The 25,546-nt window shown below is 43.2% G+C and overlaps 2 protein-coding genes across 8 annotated transcripts in view; both read left to right on the top strand.

The window, feature by feature from the left end:
- The window catches only part of LOC133469209 (adenosine kinase-like), a 97,468-nt gene extending 85,976 nt beyond the window's left edge, over positions 1 to 11,492 (top strand). For all 3 annotated transcript variants that reach the window (XM_061756000.1, XM_061755998.1, XM_061755999.1), the window contains 3 exons: positions 2,461 to 2,575; positions 10,703 to 10,789; positions 10,905 to 11,492. In XM_061756000.1, the coding sequence (XP_061611984.1) occupies positions 2,461 to 2,575; positions 10,703 to 10,789; positions 10,905 to 11,029 (327 nt within the window). In that variant the 3' untranslated portion in view covers positions 11,030 to 11,492. The remainder of the gene's footprint in view (positions 1 to 2,460; positions 2,576 to 10,702; positions 10,790 to 10,904) is intronic.
- A 3,123-nt stretch (positions 11,493 to 14,615) lies between these two features.
- The window catches only part of kat6b (K(lysine) acetyltransferase 6B), a 32,704-nt gene continuing 21,773 nt past the window's right edge, over positions 14,616 to 25,546 (top strand). The window contains exons 1-2 of one of the 5 annotated variants that reach the window (XM_061757205.1): positions 14,616 to 14,773; positions 17,460 to 18,312. In XM_061757205.1, coding sequence (XP_061613189.1) covers positions 17,692 to 18,312 — 621 coding nt within the window. In that variant the 5' untranslated portion in view covers positions 14,616 to 14,773; positions 17,460 to 17,691. Of the gene's footprint in view, positions 14,774 to 15,575; positions 15,795 to 17,459; positions 18,313 to 25,546 lie in introns of those variants that run through there. The other 4 variants (XM_061757208.1, XM_061757204.1, XM_061757207.1 and 1 more) reach the window with 4 other exon arrangements.

Below are 25,546 nucleotides of genomic sequence, written 5' to 3' on the forward strand. Positions count from 1 at the left end.
TTTTCATTTTTCGTTTCTTAACAGATGCGAAGGTACGAGCACGAAATGGATTTCCTCCGCTGCCCGTTTTTGTAGCAGGCACATAGGGGATTGCGATATGTATTTACAACTGCTTTTATGGTCTACTTGGAAATGAAATCTCTGCCAAACACGTACGTTTACTTTATTCTTGCGTTTTTTTTTTTTTCCGCAGCCCGTTTATGTAGTGAGTATATATATATATATATATATATATGGCATATGCCAAGTCTTATTTTCTGGGCCTTCTCTTTTTCTGAACGTTAGCATCACACGTTTGAATAGCTACCAAACAAAGAAGCACTCGTCGTTTCTTCTGCAGCCCCTTTCGGTAGCGGCTACAGTAAATACCCGTAAATGCCATATTTACGGCAAGTATTAGCGTATTGTGTCAACTTCAAAATGGTCCCACTTCAAACTCACCTCACACGTCGTCCGGAACTTCCGCAGCCCGTCTCATGGCGAGATTGCTGGAAAACAACCGCTTCAACTTCCCGTGTCGCCTCCTTTTGCAGGTCTACACCGTAGTGCGATATTTACAACCGCCGTTATTTTGGGGTTGGAAACATTAAATGTTGTCGGAATCGCTACCGAAGGTACGTTTAGTTTCTGCCTCAGTTTCCTCCCCTCCCCGATATTTACATTATATATTACCCATGCACTGTATGTTACATACATTGTAATATATTCTAGGCCCTCTCTTTTATTTAGCATTAGCACGACGTGTTGGAATTGCTACAGAACGAGCACTTTTCCGTTTTGTTTGGATTTCTTCCGCAGCCCGTTTGGGTAGCTCGTGTTATTTTCGACTTCCAAGTGGTCTCGTGTCCCTCCTCGTTTAGCTTCACACGTCGTCGTGGTCGTCTAATATTGGAATCACTGGAGAAAAAGCATTTTCACGTCCTCTTTCAATTCCTCCCACAGCCCGTTTATGTCGTGGGTGTACAGTATTTGGCATTCCAATATTTACGGCTAGTTTTCTTTTCGAGGTCCTCTCTGTATTTAGCAAACAAACGGAACAAGCGCTTTTACTTCCTGGTTAGATTGGTTCCGCACCCCGTTTAGGCAGCGGGTCGCCACTAGAATGCCAAATTTAGGGCTCGTGTTATTTTACTGATCCTGTTAAGGGCATATCAGGCTGTCAGAATCGCTAGAGACCACCACTTGCGCTGCCCGTTTCGGCTTCAAACGAGTTGAATGACCTGAACATAACAGAACTTTTTCTCCCATGTTTGTAAACTTGCCGTCACCCGCGAATGCCCGTTGGCCTCGCTTAGCTGCCCCCTTCAGCGCCTCTGAGCACCTTCAACTTGAGGCCAGCAGCTTTTTTATTTTGTATTTTTTTATGTCGGGCACATAAAAGCGAAGGGCGACAATGTGCCGAAGCCTTGTGCGCTTTGGCGTCGGCTGTCTGGAGAAGTGCTTGTGGTTATAACCAGTCGCGCTGACAAATTGCTTTTTTCTTTTTCTACCTCGGCCGGCTGGCAAACGGCCTCTGCGTTAACCTCACCGTTAGCACTTACTTAGAGCGTCACACGCACTTTTCCCGGGCCTCGGCGGACCTCTCGGGCTGATTAAAGCGCATTTGGAGGCGGAAAAGTTCACCGCTCCGCCTTGTTTTTGGAGGACTCCCCGCCCGACTGCGTCGAGGGGGCTGCGCTGTGAGGCGGCCGTGGTCGCGCATCACGATGAGCTAACAATAAAGCCACACCGACAGGTGCACGTTTTTTTTTCCTCCCCGATTTTCAGCGGCACCATCCAAGGCAACGCGCTCCGCAGAGTCGTCTCAACTCTGGGCGACATGGCGTGGAATGTTGCAATTTACTATCCCGCTGTGTGTTTTTCATTTAAAAACATACGATATTTTCAAAATGCATAAAAAAAAAAAAGTGGAACAAGTGTGACGTGACGTGAAAATAGGGAGCAATTAACCTACTGTGATGCCCTGGCATGTGGGCAACGATGCATTTATAAAACAAAATGTTACAAGATATCGCTGTACGTTTTTATTGATTTTAAAAATCTTTTTTTCATTTTAAGAATTCCACATTTTACAAGTTGAATGGTTACAGCATATTTTACTGTGTTTTAACAAAATAAAACAATTTAATATTGGAATCTTATAACACATTTTTGGGATAAAAAATTGCAAGTGATCACGTCTATGTTTTTAAATCAAAACTAAAAAAAAACAACTTATTCAAACAATATCATATGAAAAATGGTAATTAAATGACAACAAAAAAAAATCATAAAGTTGAATGTTAAAAGATAAGAAAAATGAAACATTCTTTTTTTCATTTCAAAAGTGAAATGTTACTCGATGTCTCACTATTTTAATAAAAATGTCAGTAAGTAATTGCCTTGAAATCATTTGAATATACCGCACTTGATGACATTCTGCTGCATTAAATTGGACGCGGCGTTGGCGTTTGTTTCCAGACGGACGACATCGGCGAGATCGCCAGGCTGACCCGAACTCTGCCCAAGGACAACCCGGCGAGGCCGAGGGTGGTGGTCTTCACCCAGGGCAAGGACGACACCGTGGCCACTGTCGGTAGGCCTTCGCCATCGAAAAAGTCCAAAATGTTCAAAGTCGCCGCACTTGCTTTTAAAATTCCAAATAAAAATATACATTCAAAAAATGAATGTCACAAAATATGACATTTACTCATTTTTTCAAAATGTTTAAAAAAAATTTTTTTATTTTAAATTGTTAATAAACTGGAATGTTAGGAGGGATCACATTTGATTTAAACCTTTTTGAAATGTTAAAAAGTTGAATGCAAATGTCACCTTTTTAAAATAAAATTTGCCTCCCAATTTTTTTTATTTGAAATTGTCAATAAACTTCAGTGGTAGAAGTTTCAGGGAAACTTAGAAATGAGTTTCATTTAAAATTGTAAAGAAATGTGAAAGTTACAAGATGAAAAAATAAATTTGCCACGATCTGATTTCAAACTTCATAATTTTGAATGTGCAAATATATCACACTTCCATTACACACTCATACTAATAACACTTTGCTTTGTCGCCAGTAACACAGACTGTTTTTTTCTTCTTTGAAGATGTTTACCTTCTTAGCATATTGCATTGATTATTTTTTTTAAATATATATACATATATATCATTTTTTATGACCAAAAGTTGAAGTTCCTTCGATTTTTCTGGATGTGCCCCTCAGTGGAAAAACATCCCTGATCTCTTCTATTCCCCCCTTCCAATTGGTCCCAATACTTTAGTCCATCCAGTATATTTTCACGGGGTGCCTGGAGGACCCCCCCCCCCCCCCCCCAACAACACCTCGGGCCCCTTTTCCACTTGCGCCGACACGTCCATCGCAGATGTGCGGAGCCGCGGCCTCAAATAGACGCGAGATGGCCGACGCGGAGGAAGCGAACTCCATCAGGCCTCGTCGGCTTTGAAGTGAAGCTCCAGTATTGACACCAGATGGCCAAAAACGAAAAGAAAAGAAAAGAAAAAATCAACACTCAGGCATTGATTTGTGGAGTGCTTGCAACTTGGACGCACTCCAAACATTTTTCGAAGGCTTCTTCGCCTCCTCCGTGCTGCCCTCAAACCTTCTTCGTCTTATTATTGTTCTTCAGGCTTAAAACCTGAACTCTGGTTTAAAAGCCTCGTTTGAAACCTGAGTTTGGAACCTCACCCCGGCTTTGGGCCTTTGTTCAAAACGCCAAACCAGGCTTAAGAGCCTAACTTGAAACGGCGCCACTGACACATAAAACCACCTGAAATGTGCACAACATTGCACATTTCAACAGCAAAACGTTCAAGCAACCCAAATAATTCCAAGAAGTCAGCGACCTTAAAGCGAGCATGTATTGCCAAACACCATAGACGGGCTAACGGAAATTTGCGTCGATGTCACGGTAATTGTAACAAAACCTTCAAACAACTGCGACTTTCACGCATCTGGAGCAGCAACACATACAAGCGGAGCATCCGGCAATACTCCAGAGTCCTTTCCAACCCGAACCCTGACTTGAAATTTGTATTTTGTATGACAGAAATAATAGTTGGTGATGACTTGCGGGGGTTTTTGGCCTCGAGGGCTTCTCTGCTTGCTGCCCCTTGTGTTTTTGATTTGATTAGATTTTAGTAGCCATGCAAAGACGCCCTCAGGTAAGGACTCCTTCACCCCCCCCCCCCCAGCTGCCCACCCTGCACACTCCATTTTTTTCTTTTTTATCGGCCGTCTGCCCTTTTCGCTCGGGATAAAAGAAAGGTGAAAGCGGCCGTAATTGTTCCGGCAACGGGCGGAAGCGTCGCGTCGTCAGAACAAATGGCGCCACCCAATTGGGATTCCAGTTGTGTGAACGTTACCTGAAAAATGAGATCATCTGAAAGATGCATCGCGCGACCAGCTGGGAAGTACGGCGGCGCGATACGCCCTTCACGTAAAGTCTCACAATTGAATAAATAAATCAATCTGATGGCCAATTTTCATTGTTCTTCCCTTTGCTTATAATAAAAGCAAATGACAATGACGACTTGTTTTTCTTGACAGATAATAGGAAAATCAGTGCTGCTTCTTGGGGACCGGTCGATATGGCTCTTTTTTTTTTTTTTTCCCCCCCCCTCTGCGTAACGAAAAAGCAAATGACAATGACAAGTTCTTTTCCATAACCGATACTGAAGAAAAAAGTTTTCCCCTTCTGTGATTTGCTTTGTTTCACTGATAGCAAACAAGCTTAGCTCAGTTCACCCCCAAACATTAACATGCCACACTCCAGAAAATGTGTCCTTTTAGTCAAAACATGTATGGAAGCACGATCCTCACTAAATAACAATTTATCATAATAAAACGCACCTTCAAACTGGACGGCTCGTGTGTTGGCAGCCAGGCTGGCATTTGGCATTTGCCTTCCGCTGGGCTCCTTTCTGGGCTCGTACAGAAACACAATGGAAAAATGATTCCACTCATGTTGGCGGTTTAATAGCAGGAAGTAAACCTGCTTTTTTTTTTTTTTAAATATGCAATGAGCGCGCAGTTGCCCTTCGTGTCGTACATCCGATTCAACTATTCAAGCGCGCAAGCGTCTCGCTCGCGATTGAATTGGATCCAAGGGAGATTACCTGACAAAATAAACAAAACAATAACGACACCATGACAATGTGTTTCCCACAATTCCAAAATCGCTTATCACCAGCTAATGAGCTTGTTGGAATCAATCAAAGCCTGACTTCTTTTCGAAGCGGGAAACTTCTGACCAATGGCGACGGAGGTGCCCGAGCCGTCGTCGTCGCGGGTTGTGAAGTGCATGATGACAGACGCACGGCGTGTTTTAGATGCCACGTACAAAGGCGAACGCGATGGAATGCCGCCGAGCGCTTCACAGCCAAATAAATGTCAACGTAACAACAGAACAAAACAAAAAAAAGAAATAATTGAAGATTTCCCAGAGGCGGTGCTCTAATAAACTTGACGGCTCATTTTGTTGGCAATTTGTCCTCCTGTTGGGATTTGAGCGTTCGCCAGCCTTGCCTTTTTTTTATAGTGATTAAAGACGGGGGGGGGGGGGGAGTGTGTGTCTGTGGGGGCGTGTCGCTGTCCAATGAAAAAAAATATACAGTGAATCCTCGTTTATCACGGGGGTACGTTTTTTTTGTTTTGCGGGTTTTTTTTGGTTTTCCCTCTGGTAAATGCTTTAAACTCATTTAAATGTATTAAAATACACTCGAAATGATTAAAACACACGTTTGAAAGTATTCCTCTGTGCCTAGAAATGGGAGACTATCCCACAAAACCCGTTTGCACAGCCGTCTAAATAAGATGGTTTTTTTTGGGGGGGGGGGCATTTCCTGTAAAACAAACGACAGTTAAACGTGTATTTAAACACCAAAAAGTTGAACAAAACCATAACAACTCTACTAGCTTGATACCAGCGTATAATGCAAAACGCCATAGACGGGCTACTGGAAATTAGCATCATTAGTCGCCGTGTGAGCATCCGGGCGTGAGTTGTGGCCTACAGCAGCCCCTTGCGAGCGTTCTCCTTTTGTATTTGCGCGTTTGACAGTTTGTCCCGTTGAGTCGACAACAGCAAGCGTGTCGGTGACTGCGGCTCCCCTTGCCCACACGTGGGGGGGGGGTGGGGGCATTCGAGTACTTTATTAATGGCTCCAATTTGAATTCCACTTCACTCCAAATTTGAGTTGAGGAGGGAAGACCGGTTTATATGTTGGCTTAAGAGCGGCTGTGTTCAGTCCACAGTCCTCTTGGAGCAAATGCGAGAGGTTTGAAAGGGAAGGATGTTTACGTTGCGTGCATCCTATTAGCCAAAATCAATGACAGAGAAAGAAGTCGTCCTGGCTTGGCACGCTGAAACGTTTTCTTTCATGTCTTCTCTTTATGGAGATGCGTTGGCCACGCTCCTCGTGCTGGCGGTTGCGGTAATTACAGGCGTGTGGAATGTTTTCAAGTTGACTGTTGCGACATATTGAACGGCGACTCGTTTCCCAACGTTTCGCATTTGCCAAGAAGGCGGTTTCGTCTTCTCGACGCGTTTTTATTTTTTGGGGGCTGGGACGCGACAGGAATTGTTCCAGAAGAAGTCTCTCACACAAAAGGTGTTGTTCCACTTGTATGGGAGCGTCATGCCAAACAGTGAAACACATTTTATCGGCGATATTCGGGGACCGCATTCAAATCAGGATTAGAATCGTCTTTATTTTGCCAAGTTTGTCCAAAAAACACACAATGAATTTGTCTCCGGTAATTGGAGCCGCTCTAGTACGACGACAGACGGTCAATTGACAGAGACAGAAAGACATTGACAAAAACAGTCACTGAGCAATAAAGGGTTGCTAGTTATCTGGTAATGCCGGTACGTTTCATTTATTTTTTTGGGCAATCGTGCAAAATGATGCAGAGTCCTCTAGCACTTGGAGCAATTCGAATGACTAACCTCGCAATAGTCCGCTGCAATGAGACTTCAAGGAGTGGATGCGGTTTAAAGTGACGCGTAGCGAGATCATCTGGGACGATGTCGATTGTGCAAATGTTGCAGATACTTGTCAGTCAGTGTGCAAGTGTTGCAGATGCTACTCAGGCACATGAGTAGCCAGTATTGGTCAACAACAGATGTGCAAATAGTGCAGCGTGGCGAGACTACTACAGCGAGTGCGCGAGTCATGTATAATTGGCCCCACAGAAACGTGACGATGAACTCAAGACAAAAAAATTTGGCAGCACGTTGCGATGGAATTGTAGGTTAGCTGTTTAAGAAGTTGATGGCCAGAGGGAAGAAGCTGTCGGAATGTCTGCTAGTTCTCGTTTGCATCGATCGGTAGCGCCGACCTGAGGGAAGGAGCCGGAAGAGCCGGTGACCGGGATGCGGAGGCTCCGAGAGGATTTTGCACGCTCTTGTCTTAGTTCTGGCAGCGTGCAAGTCCTCAAGGGTGGCTAGGGGGGTACCGACAATCCTTTCAGCAGTTTTGATTGTCCGTCGCAGTCGGAGTTTGTCCTTTTTTGTAGCGGCACCAAACCAGACTGTGATAGAAGAACACAGGACCGATTCGCTGAGCGCTGTGTAGAACCGCCTCAGCGGCTCCCGTGGCGGGCCGTGCTTCCTCAGAAGCCGCAGGAACTACATCCCCTGCTGGGCCTTTTTGAGGACGGAGTTGGTGTTGAACTCCCACTTCAGGTCCTGAGAGACTCTTAATTCGCAGGAACTTGAAGGTCTCGACGGTTGACACAAGGCAGCTGGACAGCGTGAGGGGCATCTGGTTTTCATATATTGTTGCTCCCCTCCCACAAGCTTTAAACATATTAAACCCCCCTTTTTATTTTTAAACACATTGTGAATGTTGTTTTTTTTTGTGATTAATTCATTCCAAAAAGTCTGACAGAAACCAAATCATACAAAAACCAAAGCAATGTTTATTTTAGGAAATAATGTAAATCCAATTCAGCTGACACCCCAAAATATAAAAAAAAACAAAAAACATTTGATATTATTTTTTGCCGCCACGATCTAATGTTGATGGAGCAGGACATCTAAGTTTGAAAATTACTCATTCGGCGCTTGGAAAGGTCGAAGAAAATTTGAAATTGGGGTGGCCTGTCTGTCATAGCATGACGCACGAAAAAGTCTCAAGGAACAGGAAGTTGGCCATTTTGGTTTGAAGAAGCCGTCTTGGGGGCGACTTGTTTGAACTCCTTTCGGGAATTTCAACCCGGGGACCCAGTAGCACCCCACTGAAAAGTTTGAAATTTGGTGGACATGTCTACCGCGGCAGGACGCGTGCCTGAAATTGAACAGGAAGTCGACCATTTCGGTCGTACTCCGAGGGCTTCGGCAAACTCCGACGAGGGAATTCGCCCAAACGGGCCCCGGCGGGAAGCGAGCGTCCTCGACAGATGGGCCACGCGACATTGCCAGGCTCGTTTGCCGTAGGCGGGGCACGGCGAGTTTGATGAGGCTCGCGTCAAAGAAATCGTCACATCCTCGACATGCTCATTGCGCAACCGGGCTGCGACGTCTGATCTGCACATTCAGCTGTTTTGTTCTGACTTTTGAAAAGAATCGTGGCTAATAAAGGGCTTAATTGATACGCATTTCAAAGAGGCTCCTGTTGAAAGACCTTCTCCGTTTTAATCAGCGCCACACAAGAGCGGTAATGAGGGTATTATGAACAAAAGCGCCACAATTACAGCGCTTCTTTCCTCTCTGTTGTTACGCGTCGAAAGCCACAAATGTGATTTCCTTGGAACAAGAGTCCAGCCACCAGCCCAGTGGGTCGTAAACTGGGGTCCCCTGACCTTCGGGGGTCCGTGAGCCATAGCGTGGGGGTCCTATTATGTCGTTTCATGAACTGCCTGACACGTCCACTAAAACTTTGTGGGTGCAGGGACCCGCTTACGCGAGAGACCCCCCACCCCCCCCACCGCTCAGAATACTAACATCAATTAAAACTCACGAAGATGTTTTAGGAATGAACCCCTAAAACGGGATTCATCCGTTCCAGAAAGTCTGACTAAAACCGAATCACAGTACAAAATCCGAAGAAATGTTTTCCATCGAAAATTCATGTAAATCCAATTAATCTGTTCTACACACACAAAAAAATCTATTTCTTAGAGAATACTATATATATACTATATATTTTTTTGTTTGTTTGTTTTATGAAAACCAAGTGGATGTAGGAAAACGGTGAGAGAAAAACTCAAAAACTAGGGCATACAAAAACCGAGTTTCCGCTTCACTACAAACTCAAAACTATTTATGGTTGATGTTTTCATCCCAAAACAAATTAGTGTAATAAACATTGAAGAATGACTCATCCATTTCTTACCGTCAGACAGGCTATTAATACATTTTGGAAAGATCTGGAGTTGATAATTTGATGTTGACAATTATTGTGAGAATATTCTTGCCCCGGGTCAATTTCACAAAAAGCGTGGAGCATGTCTCCTTGGCGCTTGATTATTAGCGTGCCGCTTTAAGTGGCCGAACGGTTTTGGCGAGGTCTGCGTCACGCTACTAATTGGCCCGCTCCTCGTGTTGTGTTGGTATTTATCATCAACATGCCAGGAAAAAAAAAAAAAGAAAAGTCGTTAACAGTGTGATTAATCCGCAGCGCCTGACTGCTAATAGAATGAGATTATTGTGTTGATTTAAGAACATTGTGTCGTGTTGTTGTGTGTTTTGCCCCGCGGGAAAACGACACAAATTTAACCTGGGCAAGGCGGATTGTCGCGTCTTCACCACTGATGTTCGCTTACTTCCATTCCCTCGCGCGTCGACATTTTTCCGCCATGATGTCACACGTCGCTTTTTGACCCCCTTGAACGTCCACTGAAGCATTTGGACAGAAACAAACCGCAAACATCTGCCGCGCAATCCGCCTCGTAGTCCATTCACTCTGAAGAATAAAGATACTGTAAACAATATTTAATACATTGGTGAAAAAAATGAGTTGCACTTAAATGAGACTACATGTTTTCCAAATTAGGGGGGGGGGGGGAATTTTAAACGCCCCAGTTTAAGGAGATATTTACAATATGATCACATTTTAGCTCTTCAATGAATAAAAATGCCACACTTAAGAGGACAAAACATTTTTACAAATTAATGTGATATTTAAAAATAATTAAGCTGCAAATAAAAGGAGACATTTTGTTTTATTTGATGAATGATAAAAATTGGTGCACTTTTAAGGTGAAGACCATCTAACTATATTTAATTAGTGAAAAAATATGTATAATACTGTCTCCTTGAAGTGTTTTTTTTTTCCCAACTTTGGGAATTAGTTTTAATGTAAAAGGAAAAAAATAAACATTTCTGAAAATATAAGAAGTATCTCTAAGTGTGGCATAATTTTGCTTTTAGTCAAATTAACTTTTTCCCCAATTTCAGAAAAATTGTCCTCCTTTATTAAAATAAGAAATATACGTATATGGCCGTTCTTTTGAGTGGAGTGCAAATTTAAAATTAAATAGTGACAAACAATGTGGAGCCTGATATGTGTCCTATTAGTGCAGCATATTTGTATTTCTTGATTAAAATACAGAAATATATCTCTCTCCTTTACGCGCAGCACTTTTTCAAGTGTATTCACGACTTGTTTGCAGACGATGCCGTGCTGTGCGCGGCGAATGCGACTCAACTAAAGCAAGCAAACTAAAATGCTAACTTTTTGGGTTGCGTCTCGTTCCCAGGCGACAAGGTGACGATGTTCCCCGTCCTGGACATCGACCAGAACCACATCGTGGACACCAACGGAGCTGGAGACGCCTTCGTCGGAGGTGCGCTGGGGAAAACCAAAAACAAACATTTCATGTTTTGATGGTTTGTTTTTTGAAAGAGAGAGTTTGGGCTGAAAGTGGGGGGTACGTGTCATCTTTTTGTCCCCCCCCCCAGGGTTCCTGTCGGCGCTGGTCCAGGATCGTCCCCTGGAGGAGTGCATCCGAGCGGGCCACTACGCCGCCAACGTCATCATCCGGCGAGTGGGCTGCACATTCCCGGAGAAGCCCGACTTTCAGTAGATGCTCGTACACGCGTGCGCGTGGGGATTTTTATGTACGTTGTTTTGTTTTTTTTTCTACTCACAGTGACCATCTCGGAAGCAAGTGCTAATAAATATCTGTTTTTACCAGCATCAACTGAATGCTACTTTGGACACAAACTTTTGAGTCTACTTTGTATCAGCCAAAACTTTAGGAACACCCCAACAATAAAAGTATCAATGTAGTGGTACCTATTTAAATTGAATTCATTAGAATTTTCAATCAAAGCTAATTCATATTGGTACATCAGCCAATTTTTATTACAAATATATAAATGACATAGGTTATAAAAATACATATATTGAATTCATTTAATTTTGATGACATGAGTGCATTTGCGTTGCATTGCGTTCCAGCTTTCTTGGAACGTGTTGCAGCCATAAAATTCCAAGTGAATGATTATTTGCTAAAAACAATAAAGTTGATCAGTTTGAACATGAAATATCTTGTCTTTGTCGTGTATTCAATTCAATTTAGGTTGAACATGATTTGCATATCCTTGTATTCTGTTTTCATTTATGTTTAACACAACGTCCCAACTTTGTTGGAATTGGGGTTGTACACTTAAAAGTAAAATACATTTGTGAAATTGATCTACATTTAAGAATGTATTAATAGTAATTTAAAGGGGTGACGAGCACCCTGTGAAAACCCCTCAGTAGCGTAAATCGAGTTGACGGCTCCTGATGATTAAAAAAAAAAGGGGGAAAAAAAGCTGCTGCTTTCACACAGATGCGCCCTGGAAAAAAATGGGTGTTGGGGTAACGGTGGGGGCGGGGGGCATTTGTGATTAGGCAAGATCGCCACTCACATGGCAGCTGGCTCGTTGGCTTCCCTCAAGATGACAGATGGCAAAAGACAAACACAAAAAAGGGGAGGCAGCCATGATGAAGTCGTGACAATGGAGGGGGAAAAAAAAGTACTTTTTCTTTTCTCTGCGTCTCTCCCACTTTCCAAGTTGAACTTTTCGCCTCGCTCCATTAACCTTAAGTGGAAACGCAAGCAATGGAGCCGCTGCAGGTTTGGAAAGATGACGCCAGAGATTCCCAAAAGCGAACGCACTCTCAAAGAAAAATGATTGGCAAACCAGATCTACTTTTGTCTACAAGTGCAACAATCGATTAATTGACAACCATCGATTATCAATGAATCAACTATTTTGATTCATCGTTTAGAGGCCTTGTTGAATTTTAAATTGTCTAAATCCTCGGAATTTCAGACTCTCAACAGTAACGTTTTTCCGATTTCTGTCGTCCTCCATGAAAGCAGATTGATTAGCCTTTGTGTTTTTTTCAAAATAAGACATTTGTAAACATCTGCTCTGACTTTGGAAGACTGATTTTAAAAACTTTTTTTTTAATCCAATTAATCGAAAAATGATCGATTAATCTGTCAATTATTTTATAAACGTGGTTACCTCGCAGTGAAAGTACATATATCAATATATCAGAAGAGGAGAGTTAGCGTATGTACGATTGGTGAAATCAATACTATACGCTCGCTACTATACTGAGGCTAGCTAACTAGCATGGCTAACATGAGTTCGTTTCCGTTCCGACGTTACTTCACGGAGCAAAGAAGAGTAGCTACTCATTTTTAGAGAAATAAGTTTCATGTTGTGCTACATTTAGATTTGATTTTGTAAATTCAATTGTTTATTTTCTTTTTGCTTTTACTGGTGTACCTAAGGCGCACGTTCAATGGAAGAAAGCATTATACAAGCATTTCAAAATTAATTTTAGAGCTGTAATTGCCTTTTGCGCAATGCTGTTTTTATTAAAAATATAATACAAAACATTTTTGGGTGGGGTGATAGAACGGATTAATGGCCTTCCCATGCATTTCAATGGGGAAAGTTGATTTGAGAAAAGAATGATTTGAGTTCCGAACATGGCCACTGTAGTTAGTCGCGGTGGTGGTAATAGATGCTCTGGCCGGCGTTGTGCTCGGCAGATGGGCGGCAGTGGTTGTGTGGTAGTTGGCAAGGACTGAGGAGGGGGTCGGGGGCTATGCGGGCAGGTTGCAATGGTGGCGCACGCTCGTTCAATTGAAATGATGAAGGACCCGGCGGGGCCCCCGGCTCGACATTCATTGGCCGGCTCGTCTATTCTTCTTTTCGTCCACCTGCCCCCCACTGGCTGCAGTCACACGTCTTATTTGCCGCCAATTAACAGCACGCACATTGAACAACAGGGAAACATGACAAACCATGACCGCTAAACTCCACTGCTTGAAAGTGAAATCAAATGTAACGGGGTGGCCCGTAGTCTCCACTTGGATGTGCCCCATTACAGTCGAAACACTTCACAACAGATGAATGCTCTTTTTTTAAGTTAGTTTTTCAAGTCATCCACAGCAGATACATTTTTTTCCCGCATGGCCCTTAGTCTCTTTTAGGATAACATGTCCCCTTACAGTGGAAGCACCTCGAAAAAGAATAATGCTCATTTTGTATTTAGTTTTTTGTTTAAGTCATCCACAGCAGATATTTTTTTCAATGGCCCTTAGTGCCCTCTTGGATAAAATGTGTCGCCTTACCATGGAAACGCTTCAAAATAGAATACATAATGCGTTTTTTTTGTTTTTGTTTTGTTTGTTTTTGTTAAGTCATCCACAGCAGACTTTTTTTTTCTCATGGCCGTTAGTCTCTTCTTGGACGACGTGTCCCCTTACTGTGGAAACGCTTCAGAACAGATAATTGCTGTGTTTTTTTTGTTTATTTTTCAGTCATCCACAGCATTTTGTTCTCATGGCCCTGTGTCCAAATTCTGTGGAAATGCTTCAAAACAGAATGTTCATTTTTATTATTATCCACAGCAGCTATTTTTTTCCTCATGGCCCTTCGTCTCCTCTTGGATAAAATGTGTATTGTGTCTATTGTTCTGAGGACACTTCCGCTGGTTTCTGCAGTGTTTCTGCGTCAGTATTTGTTTCACTTTACAAAAGAGAGAAAAATCAGTAAAAAATTGGCTGATTTTTTTTTTTAAATGTTAGTTGTCTTATGTTCTAATGTGTTACTATGTAAAAAATGAATTGGCCAAAATCTGTCGAATTTTTTATATTTGAAAAGGGCTAGTATCGGCCGATTAAATCGGCCAGCCAATTAATCGGTTGGGCCCTAATTGAATCATTACTTAATCCCCCCCCCCCCAATAGTTCATACTCAAATGTTACAATACAATTAAACACACTTTTGTATTTATTTATTTTTTAAATTAAAAAAAACCCTCCTTTTTCATGATCCCTTTGGCCTACTACACTACTGTCCCTCATTACGGTGGTACTTGGGAGCTTTTTATGTATTTATTTATTTTTTTAGGTGGTACTTGGTTTAAAACAAAATTTCACAACCACTGCTCGAGAGGGTCAAAATATTAGAAAGTAGTCGACATCTTGTTCATTTCACGCGTCCAACTTGTGCTCAATGGATTGTGCAGGTGAGTGCCTACAGTCTTAATATATGTGAAGCACTCCACTGAAGAAGAAGGAAGGAGGGAGGAAGGGGAGGAGGAGGACGGACGGAGGGAGGGATGGAGGAGGAGGAGGAGGAGGAGGAGGGCGGGGGAGGGTACCATTTTGTCACAGGCTGCTATGTAGATTAACCTTTCAATTAGTTGTTATCAGCTGCTGTCCACGCGGCGAGCTCCGCATGTCGGATTATGTCTTCTTGTTTATATCACGTCACCATCATGGAGACGAGAGGACTCTGGGAAACTTGAGGAGGTAAAAAAAATAGAAATAAAATATTTACCGTCTTTGCATGCAACTCCCCACTGTTTTGACTGCAGGGATGATTTGCGAGTTTAATGGCGATAAAACGCGGCTCGTGCGTGCCTTCGTTGCGCAACGTACGTACACCGAGAGGGACGTTCACTGTCATCGCCAGAAGATCGGAAAACACACAACCGACCGTGCGTTTTTTTTCTTAAATCGCTTAACGAGGCGTTTATGGGGAATTATCGGGGGAATTATCGGTGGGGAAAAAATAAAAAGGGAGGTGGAGGTGGTCGACTTTACGACAAGCGTTCACGTTTTTATTCTCCTCCCTTAAGAGTCATTAAACGAGCCACCTTGGATCGGTGTCCCACTTTTTATCGCCATGATAGATCGCCCTAATGAATCATTTAAGAATGTTTATTAAAAAAAAAAAAAAAAAAGCCACTTTCAACTGTTTCAAGGAGGAATGTGTCGGATAAGGTGGCGCGGCGTAATGATGTTATATGAAAATATTCGCCTCGTTCAGTCGTAACACGGTGTTAAATGGCCACGGCGTCCTCTCGGCGTTCACGCACGCGCTCACTAAACAAAACAAGTGCGTGAATCAAACAGTTTGGACGGTCCGTCTGCCGAGAGCGGTACGGACACGAGCGCCGAGCCACTTTAAGAGGGCGGGTCGAGCACCGCGGAAGTGACAGCTCGGCCAGCCAATGAGGTCGGCGGACTTGTAATGATTGACAGGCGCCTTATCAAATCAGCGATCGGATGTGGTCCGTTCACGGCCAATAATGAAGTTGTTCGGGGAGGGCGCATTAGTGTCGGCGAGCTTTAATGAGACTCCATTGGATTGTAATCAGCGTCATGTCGGATTCGACGTAAACTACAACACTGTAACAAAATGGCGACTGTTTAGGTGACGCCACTTTTTAACGCTGGCATTTTATAGAGCGTTTGTCGTGTGTTGTTTTATACTTTTATGTTTTTGTAAAATATTTTGTATCCAGCTCGGACTCACTTGGACCTCAAGGTTTGTTACTCGCTGGTGTTTCGCCGCCGCCGTCGGCGGTCGGTCGGTGGGCAGCTGTCAGGGGAGAAAGCAGCGATGGATGGTGCGGGGTGGCGTTGAGCACTTTGTTGTGGCGGCCATTGAGCTGTCAAAAAAAAAAAAAAAAAAAAGTGGCGTGCGGGGCAGCTTCACGCGTGGAATGTCCACCTTGTCGTCGTCTTTTCTGTGTGCTTGTCGGACGTTAGTGTGGGGATTATGCCCGCAGAGTTGTCGCGTTCGTAGACATGTCAGAAAAGCGAAACTTGAAGCAGCCGTTTGACCGGGGAGGTTTTTTTTTTTTTTTTTTTTTTTTCCTATTTTTTTTTTTTTGTATTTATTTTATTTAATTTTTTTATTTTTTTCTCCCTCCTCTCCCTTCCTGAAACGTGAAATAAGTTTCTGGCTAAACACTTAACGAAGTTATTTCAGATTTTGGAATTTAATGTCCTCCTGGATTTGAAGCTGCTGCTACGTTCTTTTCTCAGTAACCTCAGTAATTTTGAAAGAAGTCACTGTTTAATGTTTATATCAGTGGCTGTCAAAACTTTATTTTTATTTTTTATTTTATTTTTTTACACCAAGTACCAAATGTTTAATATAGTTGTAAGTCATTGTAACATTATGCACACCTTGAACATTAGCACTGCGTGTAAATCCAGGAAATCCCAACTGTATTTTATTAATGATTCAATGAAAATGCACATAGAAGTTAAGTAGAAGTTGTACCATATTATATGGCCAATAACAAGTAGTTCTTAAAGATTAAATGTCGATGTTTTGAAATATAAAGTCAAATACAACTGAACTGTGATTGGGCAGTGATTCTTTCGCACACCACTAGAGGGAGTCCACGTACCTCGAGTGGTACTTGTACCACACTTTGACAACATGAAATGGTCGCAGTATTGATTAAAAAAAAAAAAAAAAGGAGAGAGGTGTTTCATTCCTAAATGTAAATATTATTATTATTGTATGTCACTGTAACTGGCACTACCTATAAATATAGGAAAATAGATCAATACTTAAAGATTCCAGTAAAATACAGATAAATGTTGAATTAAAAATGTTACCGAAAAACATTTTTAAAATCAAACGGTTCATAAGTATTAAATGACAATATTTTGAACTTCAAAGTTAAATGCAACTGAACTGTAATTGGGCAGTGATTCTTTTGTATAGCCCCAGAGGAAGTCCATAATACCACTCGTGACTATCATGCTACGGGGGGAAATGAGTGCAGAGACTTCTGTGTAAAATTTCTGCCTCAAGTTTCGTTGTCTGTCATATTCAGAAACTGTTCACAAAATGTTTTACCAAGGAAAGTTTTATTTTATTTATTTATTAGTTTTTTAAATCCCGTAATGCGATCGAAGTTCCTGGCTAAACTAGCTGCCCCTGTATTAAAACTTAGAAAGTTACGTCTGTGTCTAATTTGGAATTGGTGTCGCACTGGATTTATGATTGTTTCTCAGTAACAGCAACAATGTTCCTAGGTCAATTTGACACGTAGTATGAGGAAAAGTCATTCTTTATAGCTTATTATTGCCAACCAATTTTCTGTGCAAATGTTTGTTACACAGTTTAAAATCTAATTTATAGATTATTCTCAAATGCATCATATCACCACCAAATTTGTTTTTCTAACAGATTAAGGTGAGACCGCATCAAGCTCAGTCCCTGGTTGTGGAATTTATCAGTGGCAACTTTTCCCCTCAAATGTCCTTCGTCTCAACCTCCAGGATTTGACGAGCCAGTTTGGACGGCGCTGTGGAACGTACCTTTGTTTGACCTCGCCAAAGGATGTGATTGTACCCATTGGCGCTTGGCAGCATGCGGGATTCCGCATGGATGGCGTATTTGTGAGTCTCCCAGTCCAACCATGGTGAAACTCGCCAACCCTCTGTACACGGAGTGGATTCTGGAGGCCATACAGAAAATCAAGAGGCAGAAGCAGCGGCCCTCTGAGGAGAGGATTTCCCACGCGGTGGGCACGTCGCACGGACTAGAACGGAAGACGGTCCTGGAGCAGTTGGATTTAAGCGTTCACGATGGCTCTATTCTCAAGGTTACCAACAAGGGGAGCACCTCGTACAAGGACCCAGGGAGCGGCGGGCGAGCCGGGTCCATCCCGCCTTCCCCTTCGCCCGTGCCGTCAAAGGAATCTATGTGGAGTGCCAGCGATCTCCGCCACCTGGATTGGAATAAGATCCTGCGCAGGGCCATCGAGGGCTTGGATGACACGCACGGCTCCTCGCTCAAGAACATCGAGAGGTACCTGAGGAACCAGGACGACCTCGCCGAGGCGTCCGACAACCCGGCCTTCCGCCAACGCTTGCGGCTGGCGGCCAAGCGCTCGGTCAACAGCGGCAGGCTGTTCAAGAACGGCCCGCGGTACCAGCTCGGCGGGCGCGGCGCGGCGGAGGCCGGCACGCCCAGGTGTCCGATGGCCACCCCTTTGCTGCTGACGTCGGCGAGGCTCCTACCCCATGAGCGAGAACAGGTATACTCGCGTGACTTTTGTGTTTAATGCAGCCGGTGGGAATCACAGCGCAAACCAGAATACTATCTCGATGTTTACCCACGGTAGCACGAGAACGGGTGTACAGGGTGTGCTCGGTTTACCACGGTACCGACTTACGACGTTCCGAACAGTGCGCAATGAACTAGCTTGCGCAGTGTTGTAAGACTACGTCATCACGCAGCGCAAAAAGGCACGCCTGGTTAGCGCCCGACTTAGACCCCACCTTTATAAAGCTACACACTCATTTACAGATTTTGTGTTGGTTGTTTACTAATGTGAAATACATTTTTACCCGATTACTCAATCAAGAGGATAATTGGTAGCATAATCGATTCAAAAGATATTTGATAGCTGCTGCCATGACGTTCCGATTTACGCCCTAATTTTGGTTAGTTTTGTAGGAACGCAACTCTAAGAATGGCTATATCAGATATCGCCAATATTTGTTATGCCTGTGTAGTGTATCAAAACTGAGAGAACGCTATCATCTCTTTTGTCCCACCAAAAGAAGAAATATACACATTTTCTTAGGGTATCGTAGTTCTTGTGACTGGAATTCTTTCATTGCTCTCTGGGGCAGTTAAGATTGAGCCCCATGAATTCTACTCGGCAACAAGTGACAAATCGGGGGGGGGGGGGGGGGGGAAATCCAAGCAATTTTGTTGAGCTAGCATTTTGTTTCACTAATAATGAATTGAAAGTTCTGTACGTTCCCTGGTGTGGAGCGACATAAGTGGTTGCTGCACTCCGATTTTAGTCATGTAGACCTTTGGCACTGGTCCTTGTGCCACCAGAATGAGTTTTGTTTGCTTCGTTATTGTTTAGAAGTTGACTAAGCACTCGGACAGTTTTGCTCCAGAGGTTTCGCGTCGCTGTCGCTGGTCTTCACAATAATAAGCGAGCGCCTACATGCAGGAAGTCATGCTGCGTTTGTGTGGTAGGCGCTTTGCTGTAGGCTTCCCACAGGTTACATAAGCCCGGCCAAAGTGACCCATAAAGGATGTGGTCAGCTGGCTTGCGAGTAGCAGTGTATGATATACATATAATTTTTGGGAGAGTTAAGAACTCATGTGCCTCAAGAAGTATGTGGTAAGAGAGTATTTTGACAATTTAAACCAACATCACAAAGCTGGTTGCTGAAGAAGTGCGAGGTTGACTGGATTTCCAGTCTGTGCGTTTCCATGGAGTATAAATTCAATTCAGCTCCAAGGGGCACTAAAGGATTGTCCTCAATTTCTGCAGGGCGCATTGTTTTCCCTGCATTTAGCCCCTCGGGGGTGGTCGACAGCGTGCGGCAGGATGGTGTCTATCACTGCTGGGTTCTCCGTCTTAACGCGTCCAGCAAGAACATCGCCTTGAATGAATGACATTTAAGAATCTGAATGCGTCAGGAATGGGCAAAGTATAATTGTGTCTAATTCATTTTTAGTTGATTATGTCCATGGAGTGCGCTACAGGATGTCCTCAGTCTACAACAACGTTCTGTTCTAGGGCGACGCAAGTCAGAGCGCACCGTAGTCTATCGTTAACCCCAGTAAAGTCATAATGGGAGTACAATATTTGTATTAAGCGGCGATAGGGTATACATTTGAAATAGACACAGCCGCAGTGAACTTTCAATCGCTTTATTGATCAAACAGTCGGAATATAAACGCATTCGTACACGAGCCGTCAATTGCAACAACTCACGCCGAGTCACTCAACACGCCAGTTAACAGCCAGCCAACTCTACGCTCGCTTTCGCAGACACCCATGTCACTCACCGGGCCAGGCCCCGCCTTTTAAAGCCATACCCCTGTCGACCCGCTCAGAACCCAGATTAATTTACGCAGTGTTACTTAAATGCAGCCTAGCTGCAACTCTTTGACATGATGTGTGGTGTTTTTTTTTTTCTGTTCGAGATGAGCTGGGGCGTCCGTCAAGGTTTCGTGCATTCATAGAGCTGTCGCCTCGCTCCTCGCCAGTTTCACAGTGAATAATCAGGAAACGACACCTCCAATTCTGCAGCCACAACTCTGTGACTGTCTGTGGTTGCCCCCCTCCCTACCTCGGAGAGAGAGAAAAAAAAAAAAAAAAAAAAAAAAACGTTTGGTCAAAAAAACTGAGATGGTTCTCACAGCTGTTTTCCATTTGGAAGCTTTTTTTTTCTTTTTTTTTTCTTGACATCACCAAGCCCAGTCAAGGTTTACCTTGCACTTGAAACTGCTGAGACTCCTCAGCCTCACTTTGCAGACACACAATGGCTGTGTTGTGTGTTGAGAAAAACGGGTACTTTGCTGGTGGAAAAGAGCAGTGTTGGCTCACAGTTTATAAGAGTCTGAAGAGACTGTGCCAGGAACAAAGCCGAGGAATTTGATTTTTTTTTGTTGTTGTTTTTTTTGTTTTTTTTTTGGTCTCCCGCTGTGTTATGCAACCACTTGAGCTCGCGTTCCACCAGCAGCGTTCTAATAGAACCCCACCCCCTCACTCAGGACAGCCTGCTCTTTTCATGCGGCATCATTTCCTGTCATGAACTTCATTTAGACTGCCCGCGAAAATCATCAGCACCATATTCTCCTGTTGGTTTACGTAAAATGCTGTTAGCAGGAATAACTCCTTGTTCCAGGATTAGATGTTATTACTCAGTACCATGAAAATGATACGGTGTCAAAAGTTTTCTTGAGTCCAGACGTGTTGTCTACTCTAGTAGTTGTCTTGAATCTAAACTTGCCTCTACAACCTTTTGGTGTCTGAAATAAACCATTATTAAGGGTGTTTCGGCCCGGTTAGTGGTCATTTATTCCTCCGCTGTAAACCTCCCTGAAAGTTGTCTACCAAGGGCGGTTCCTCCAGGCCAAACAGGTGGTGCGCAGACTGGCCTGAAAGCGCAGATGGAAGAGCTCCTAAAGATTCTTTGTGCGCCCGTGTCCAGGCGGTTTATGTCATATGCAAAAGATTTTAATTTTTTTTGCAGCAGCAGCAGCGAGGGAGACGGAAAAACATACCAGACACTAATTCAAAGCAGAGCGATTTGTACGGGGTGTCTGAAGGAAAAGCTTTTAATATGCAAATAAAGCTAGTTTCAAGCTCGATTCCAAGTTAGCTGTTCCTGACGGGTCCTGTGGCGATCCGGGAGAGAGATATATTTTTTGTTGCTCTCGCACAGTTGAACCAGAATTCCAACAACGTAAACTGGATCAGCCGCTGCTCATCAGTACGGCACTAATATTAGTCGTTTTACAGTAAACTTCAACTGGGAGTGACAATACACTTTTTGAAGACTTGTTCACTATTTGCAAAAGTGCTGCTTGTAGTGAACTGAGTTGAGCTGAGTTCACATACCATATAGTGCTCGCAAGCCAAAGCAAAAAATCTGCTCACATCTCGAAAAACCCGTACGGCGAGTCACTTGTACCTCAAGACGCCACTGTAAAAGTATTCTTTCACTGCAGTCCGTTTTGTAATTTCAAATATTGTATGTCAGGAAAGTTGTAAACTGAGGACCTCCTGGATTTTGTCGAGTTTAACACAGGTCAAGCTTGATCCGCTGATATAGGAGGCAAATTGCCATGTTAGCGTTCTAGGTCCTCAGACTATAGAAACATGGTCTTCTTTTTAACTCATTTGTCTGTTTGAAACTTAAGGACTTAGGTGGAACAGCATCAACCCAAAAGGCTAGCTTCAGTGTTAGCTTTGATTTTGACTTTCTGTCGTAGGCGATTATGCCGTACAGTGTGAAGATGTCACGAACCCGTCACACAGAATGTGTTTCGTAGCACAAATCAATGGAAGTCTTTGTAGTCAGTGGTTTCTGTTGCTAGTTAAGATGACAGACATCTTGTTATTATTAACATTGGATGGTACTCTGGATTTTTTTAAGGTGGGGCTTGGAGTGCAAAAACCGCAGTTTAAAAAGCAACATAAGAATGGCCCAGAACAAAAACATGTTTATCTGATTAAGTCAACTGGTGTGTATCAGGAGTGTGTGGTTGTTTCGGAGTATGCAGTAGTTGTTTAATTAACTGTCTACCTAATTTTATGAGGATTCTATTGTACTCGTTTTCCCTCTTTGTCGGTTGTCAGCCAACGCGAGGTGAGAAATTGTGCCCTTTTTTAAAATTCCTACAAAAAAAGCAACAAAAAAAAACATAATCCGCTTCCAAGAAATTGTATTTAAAGGAGATAAATCAACATGACACTTTTTTGTACATGAAGAAGCAATAACTTATGTAAGCGGAACAGTTGGGGCCTTGTGTTCAAAGGAAGATGATGTCGTTTTTTGGGGGGGGGAGAGCTTTAAAAAGCCAAAACAGCTTCGTATGCTGCCATTCAGCTGCATATATGTCAGATGATTTGTAGTTGGACATTGTGCGCCGCTGCCTTGCAGGAATTACTGTCACTATTGCATTGCTATTGTGTGGTACTTAACAGGCTGTGCAGTCAGGTGCTTGGAATTGATATTTCGGCCCCACAGCATAAGCATATATACAGCGTATACACATCTAACTTTGTTCATGTAGCCATGCCAGCGACGTATAGTGACAGGCAGCACATAAACATGCTCTTCCATTCGATGGCTGAAGGTACAATAAGCGTCTCTATCAACCTGTTGCTATTGGTACAACACATTAAGTCATGTCTTCCTGCGAGTACATCGGTTTTGTCAGTGTCCAATTGGAAAGGCCCCAGATAACACACGAAGTAAATTTGTGAGTAACTCCAGGCAAGAACATCGTTATTTCAGTAGTCGTACGTTTTGTGACACTCTTGTTTTGGTGGTGTGCTGTGAGATTTTTCAAATGTAAAATAGGTGCCGTGGCTCAATAAAGCTTGGAATACACTACATTGTCCTATTAGACTTCCAAAACCCCGAGGTCATCGGGTTCAGGCTTATTGCATGTTTGCCGAACCAGAGCGAAACAAACTGAAGCAGCATTCTGTTTCTATGCTACTCAACTTTGGAAACAAACTTCCTGAACACCTGAGATTTGATCCAACTGTTGCCACTTGGCACGGTTGTTGGTGCGAGCAGTCAGTGATCCCTACAACTTTTCCCCTTGTAGAAAACGTCAGCCGCTTTGGGAATTTTTCATGTACCGCGGATTGGTAGATGAAGGCTATGAGAATCGTACGTATGCGAATAGTGGCTGCTCGAGGCGGCAATAGTTCCGATACGATATCACATTTACAAGTCTGCCACCTGTAACTTTGACAAAATCAAGGTCATGTTAATATATTACTATATCACTGTCTTGAATTGAACATTTTCAACCAACTATGAGAGTTAGCATGTCTTCACTTGGTGAAATAAATACTATAGATTCGCTATTGAGGTGGATCACTAGCTAACATCAGAGCGGAAGGGAGCTGATGTTAGTTCACAAAGCGGAGAAGAGCAGCAGTGTCATTTTCTAAAAAAAAATACAAATGTACTTTGACTCTTGTACTACATTCCACATTTTCTTTAGAAATTGTTGTTATTCATTCAAACATTTCAAAATATTTTTGAGCTGGGATTGAAATAGTGAAACTGCAATATTTTTGCCATTTTTGTGTTTCTCTTCATTTATACTGCTTTAATGTTGGGGTTTATCTTGATTTTCATCTTTTAACTTGATCTTTTTAAAATTATTTCTTTGGCCCTAGAGAGCACTATGGCCTTGTGTATGATTGGTGCTACACAAACCTGCCCAGGGTGTTACAGAATTTTTGTGCCCAAAAATACGTGGATAGAGGCAAGTTTTGAAGGAAATGGAGAATTGTGAATCAATGGCGCTTTCACTTCTATTGTCCGCAAGGTGACTGGAATCGACGTTTCCGCTTCCGAGGGGACATCCTCAAGGTGCGAGTCAGCCATTTTATTTCCCCTTCAGCCCCCCAGTGTGGGAGCCCGCTGTCAAATATTGACCAGGCCCGTTGGAAAATAGAGTCAACGTTGACGTGGGAGTAAACACCTCCCCCCACACACACCCTCACTCGCACCGTCTAATTGACACGGAAGCCGTCAACAAGGACAACATCCTCTCTGTACGCCTGCTGTGTCCCCCCCCCCGCCCCAGAGGACGCAGCAGGCTTTGAAAGAGTGGTTCTGTCATGTATCTCCTGATGGATGGAGGAGAAAACATTCAATTGCAGGTGAGGAGGCGGTCACAAGGATGTGCTTCACAGCAACCGGCGACTGTTTGTGCATCCCCAGAGTGGCCTTTTACAGCTCGATTGACAGAGAGCCGTAAGGAGATACGATCAGCGCACCCTTAAGTAAAGATCATATCGGCCAGTTGTTCACAAGCAGGGCGACACGGCAGCACTCTGTTTAATGCTCCTCCAGGGGCTTGACCAATGTCATCGCGTTTTTGAAAGGTCGCGCCATTTTTAAACGGGGGAATCCTTTTCAGATCACTTGGCACGTTAGTGCTGTGCTCATTGCGACAACGGCAGCATTTTGGAGCAATAGCGTCAACTGTGTTTTACTATGGCGGTAATTTGATCGCACGCTCATTAATCCTCTTCGTCTGGAGTGCTAACCCTTAAGAAGAATCGGATTAAGCCCTTAGACTACGTTGACTAAAATCACCGTGCCACTGGGATGTAATGGATCACAGGAGTTGTTTGTTGTTTCCCGATAGTGTATGTTGGATTTATAGTCATTATAGTCTATTTTTATTACACTGAACAGATGGAACACTTTCTTTTTTAATAAAACTTGATGTGGAAAAAAACATCCATTTAATGCACATTATTTATTTTTTTGTGTGATTAACATTTTCTTTCCCCAAGTTGATGGAACTTGCTTTTGTCCCGAATGCATGAAAGCAGTCCACAGGATTATCCTGCGATACATTGTGGTGGTCTTGCATCATCTTGTGGCCATAACCAACACATGCAGGTTGGGGCTGGGTGATTCATCAGTTCTATTGATTTCACATAAGGTTATCATGTAGGATTTTTTAAATTTGTATTTTTTTTTTTTTTTAAGCTTCTGTAATTGAAAGCACGACCTCACTACCGAAGAGGGGCTCGTTTACAAAAGGACACAGTCGGTGTTGCTAACAACAAGGGACTTTAATTCTCGCTACGAAATGGCAACATGAGTGGAATCATTTTCCCTATGACAAGAAACGAGCCTGGACAAAGGCAACAAGAGTCAATCACGCTGAACATTTCCAAAAGACAAAAGACAAAAGCAGTGGTTCTTGAAATTTTTGGGCTCGAGGTTTGTGCTTCCAGTTCCAAG

The sequence above is a fragment of the Phyllopteryx taeniolatus genome, chromosome 19 (genome assembly GCF_024500385.1).
Source record: "Phyllopteryx taeniolatus isolate TA_2022b chromosome 19, UOR_Ptae_1.2, whole genome shotgun sequence".
NCBI lineage: Eukaryota > Metazoa > Chordata > Actinopteri > Syngnathiformes > Syngnathidae > Phyllopteryx > Phyllopteryx taeniolatus.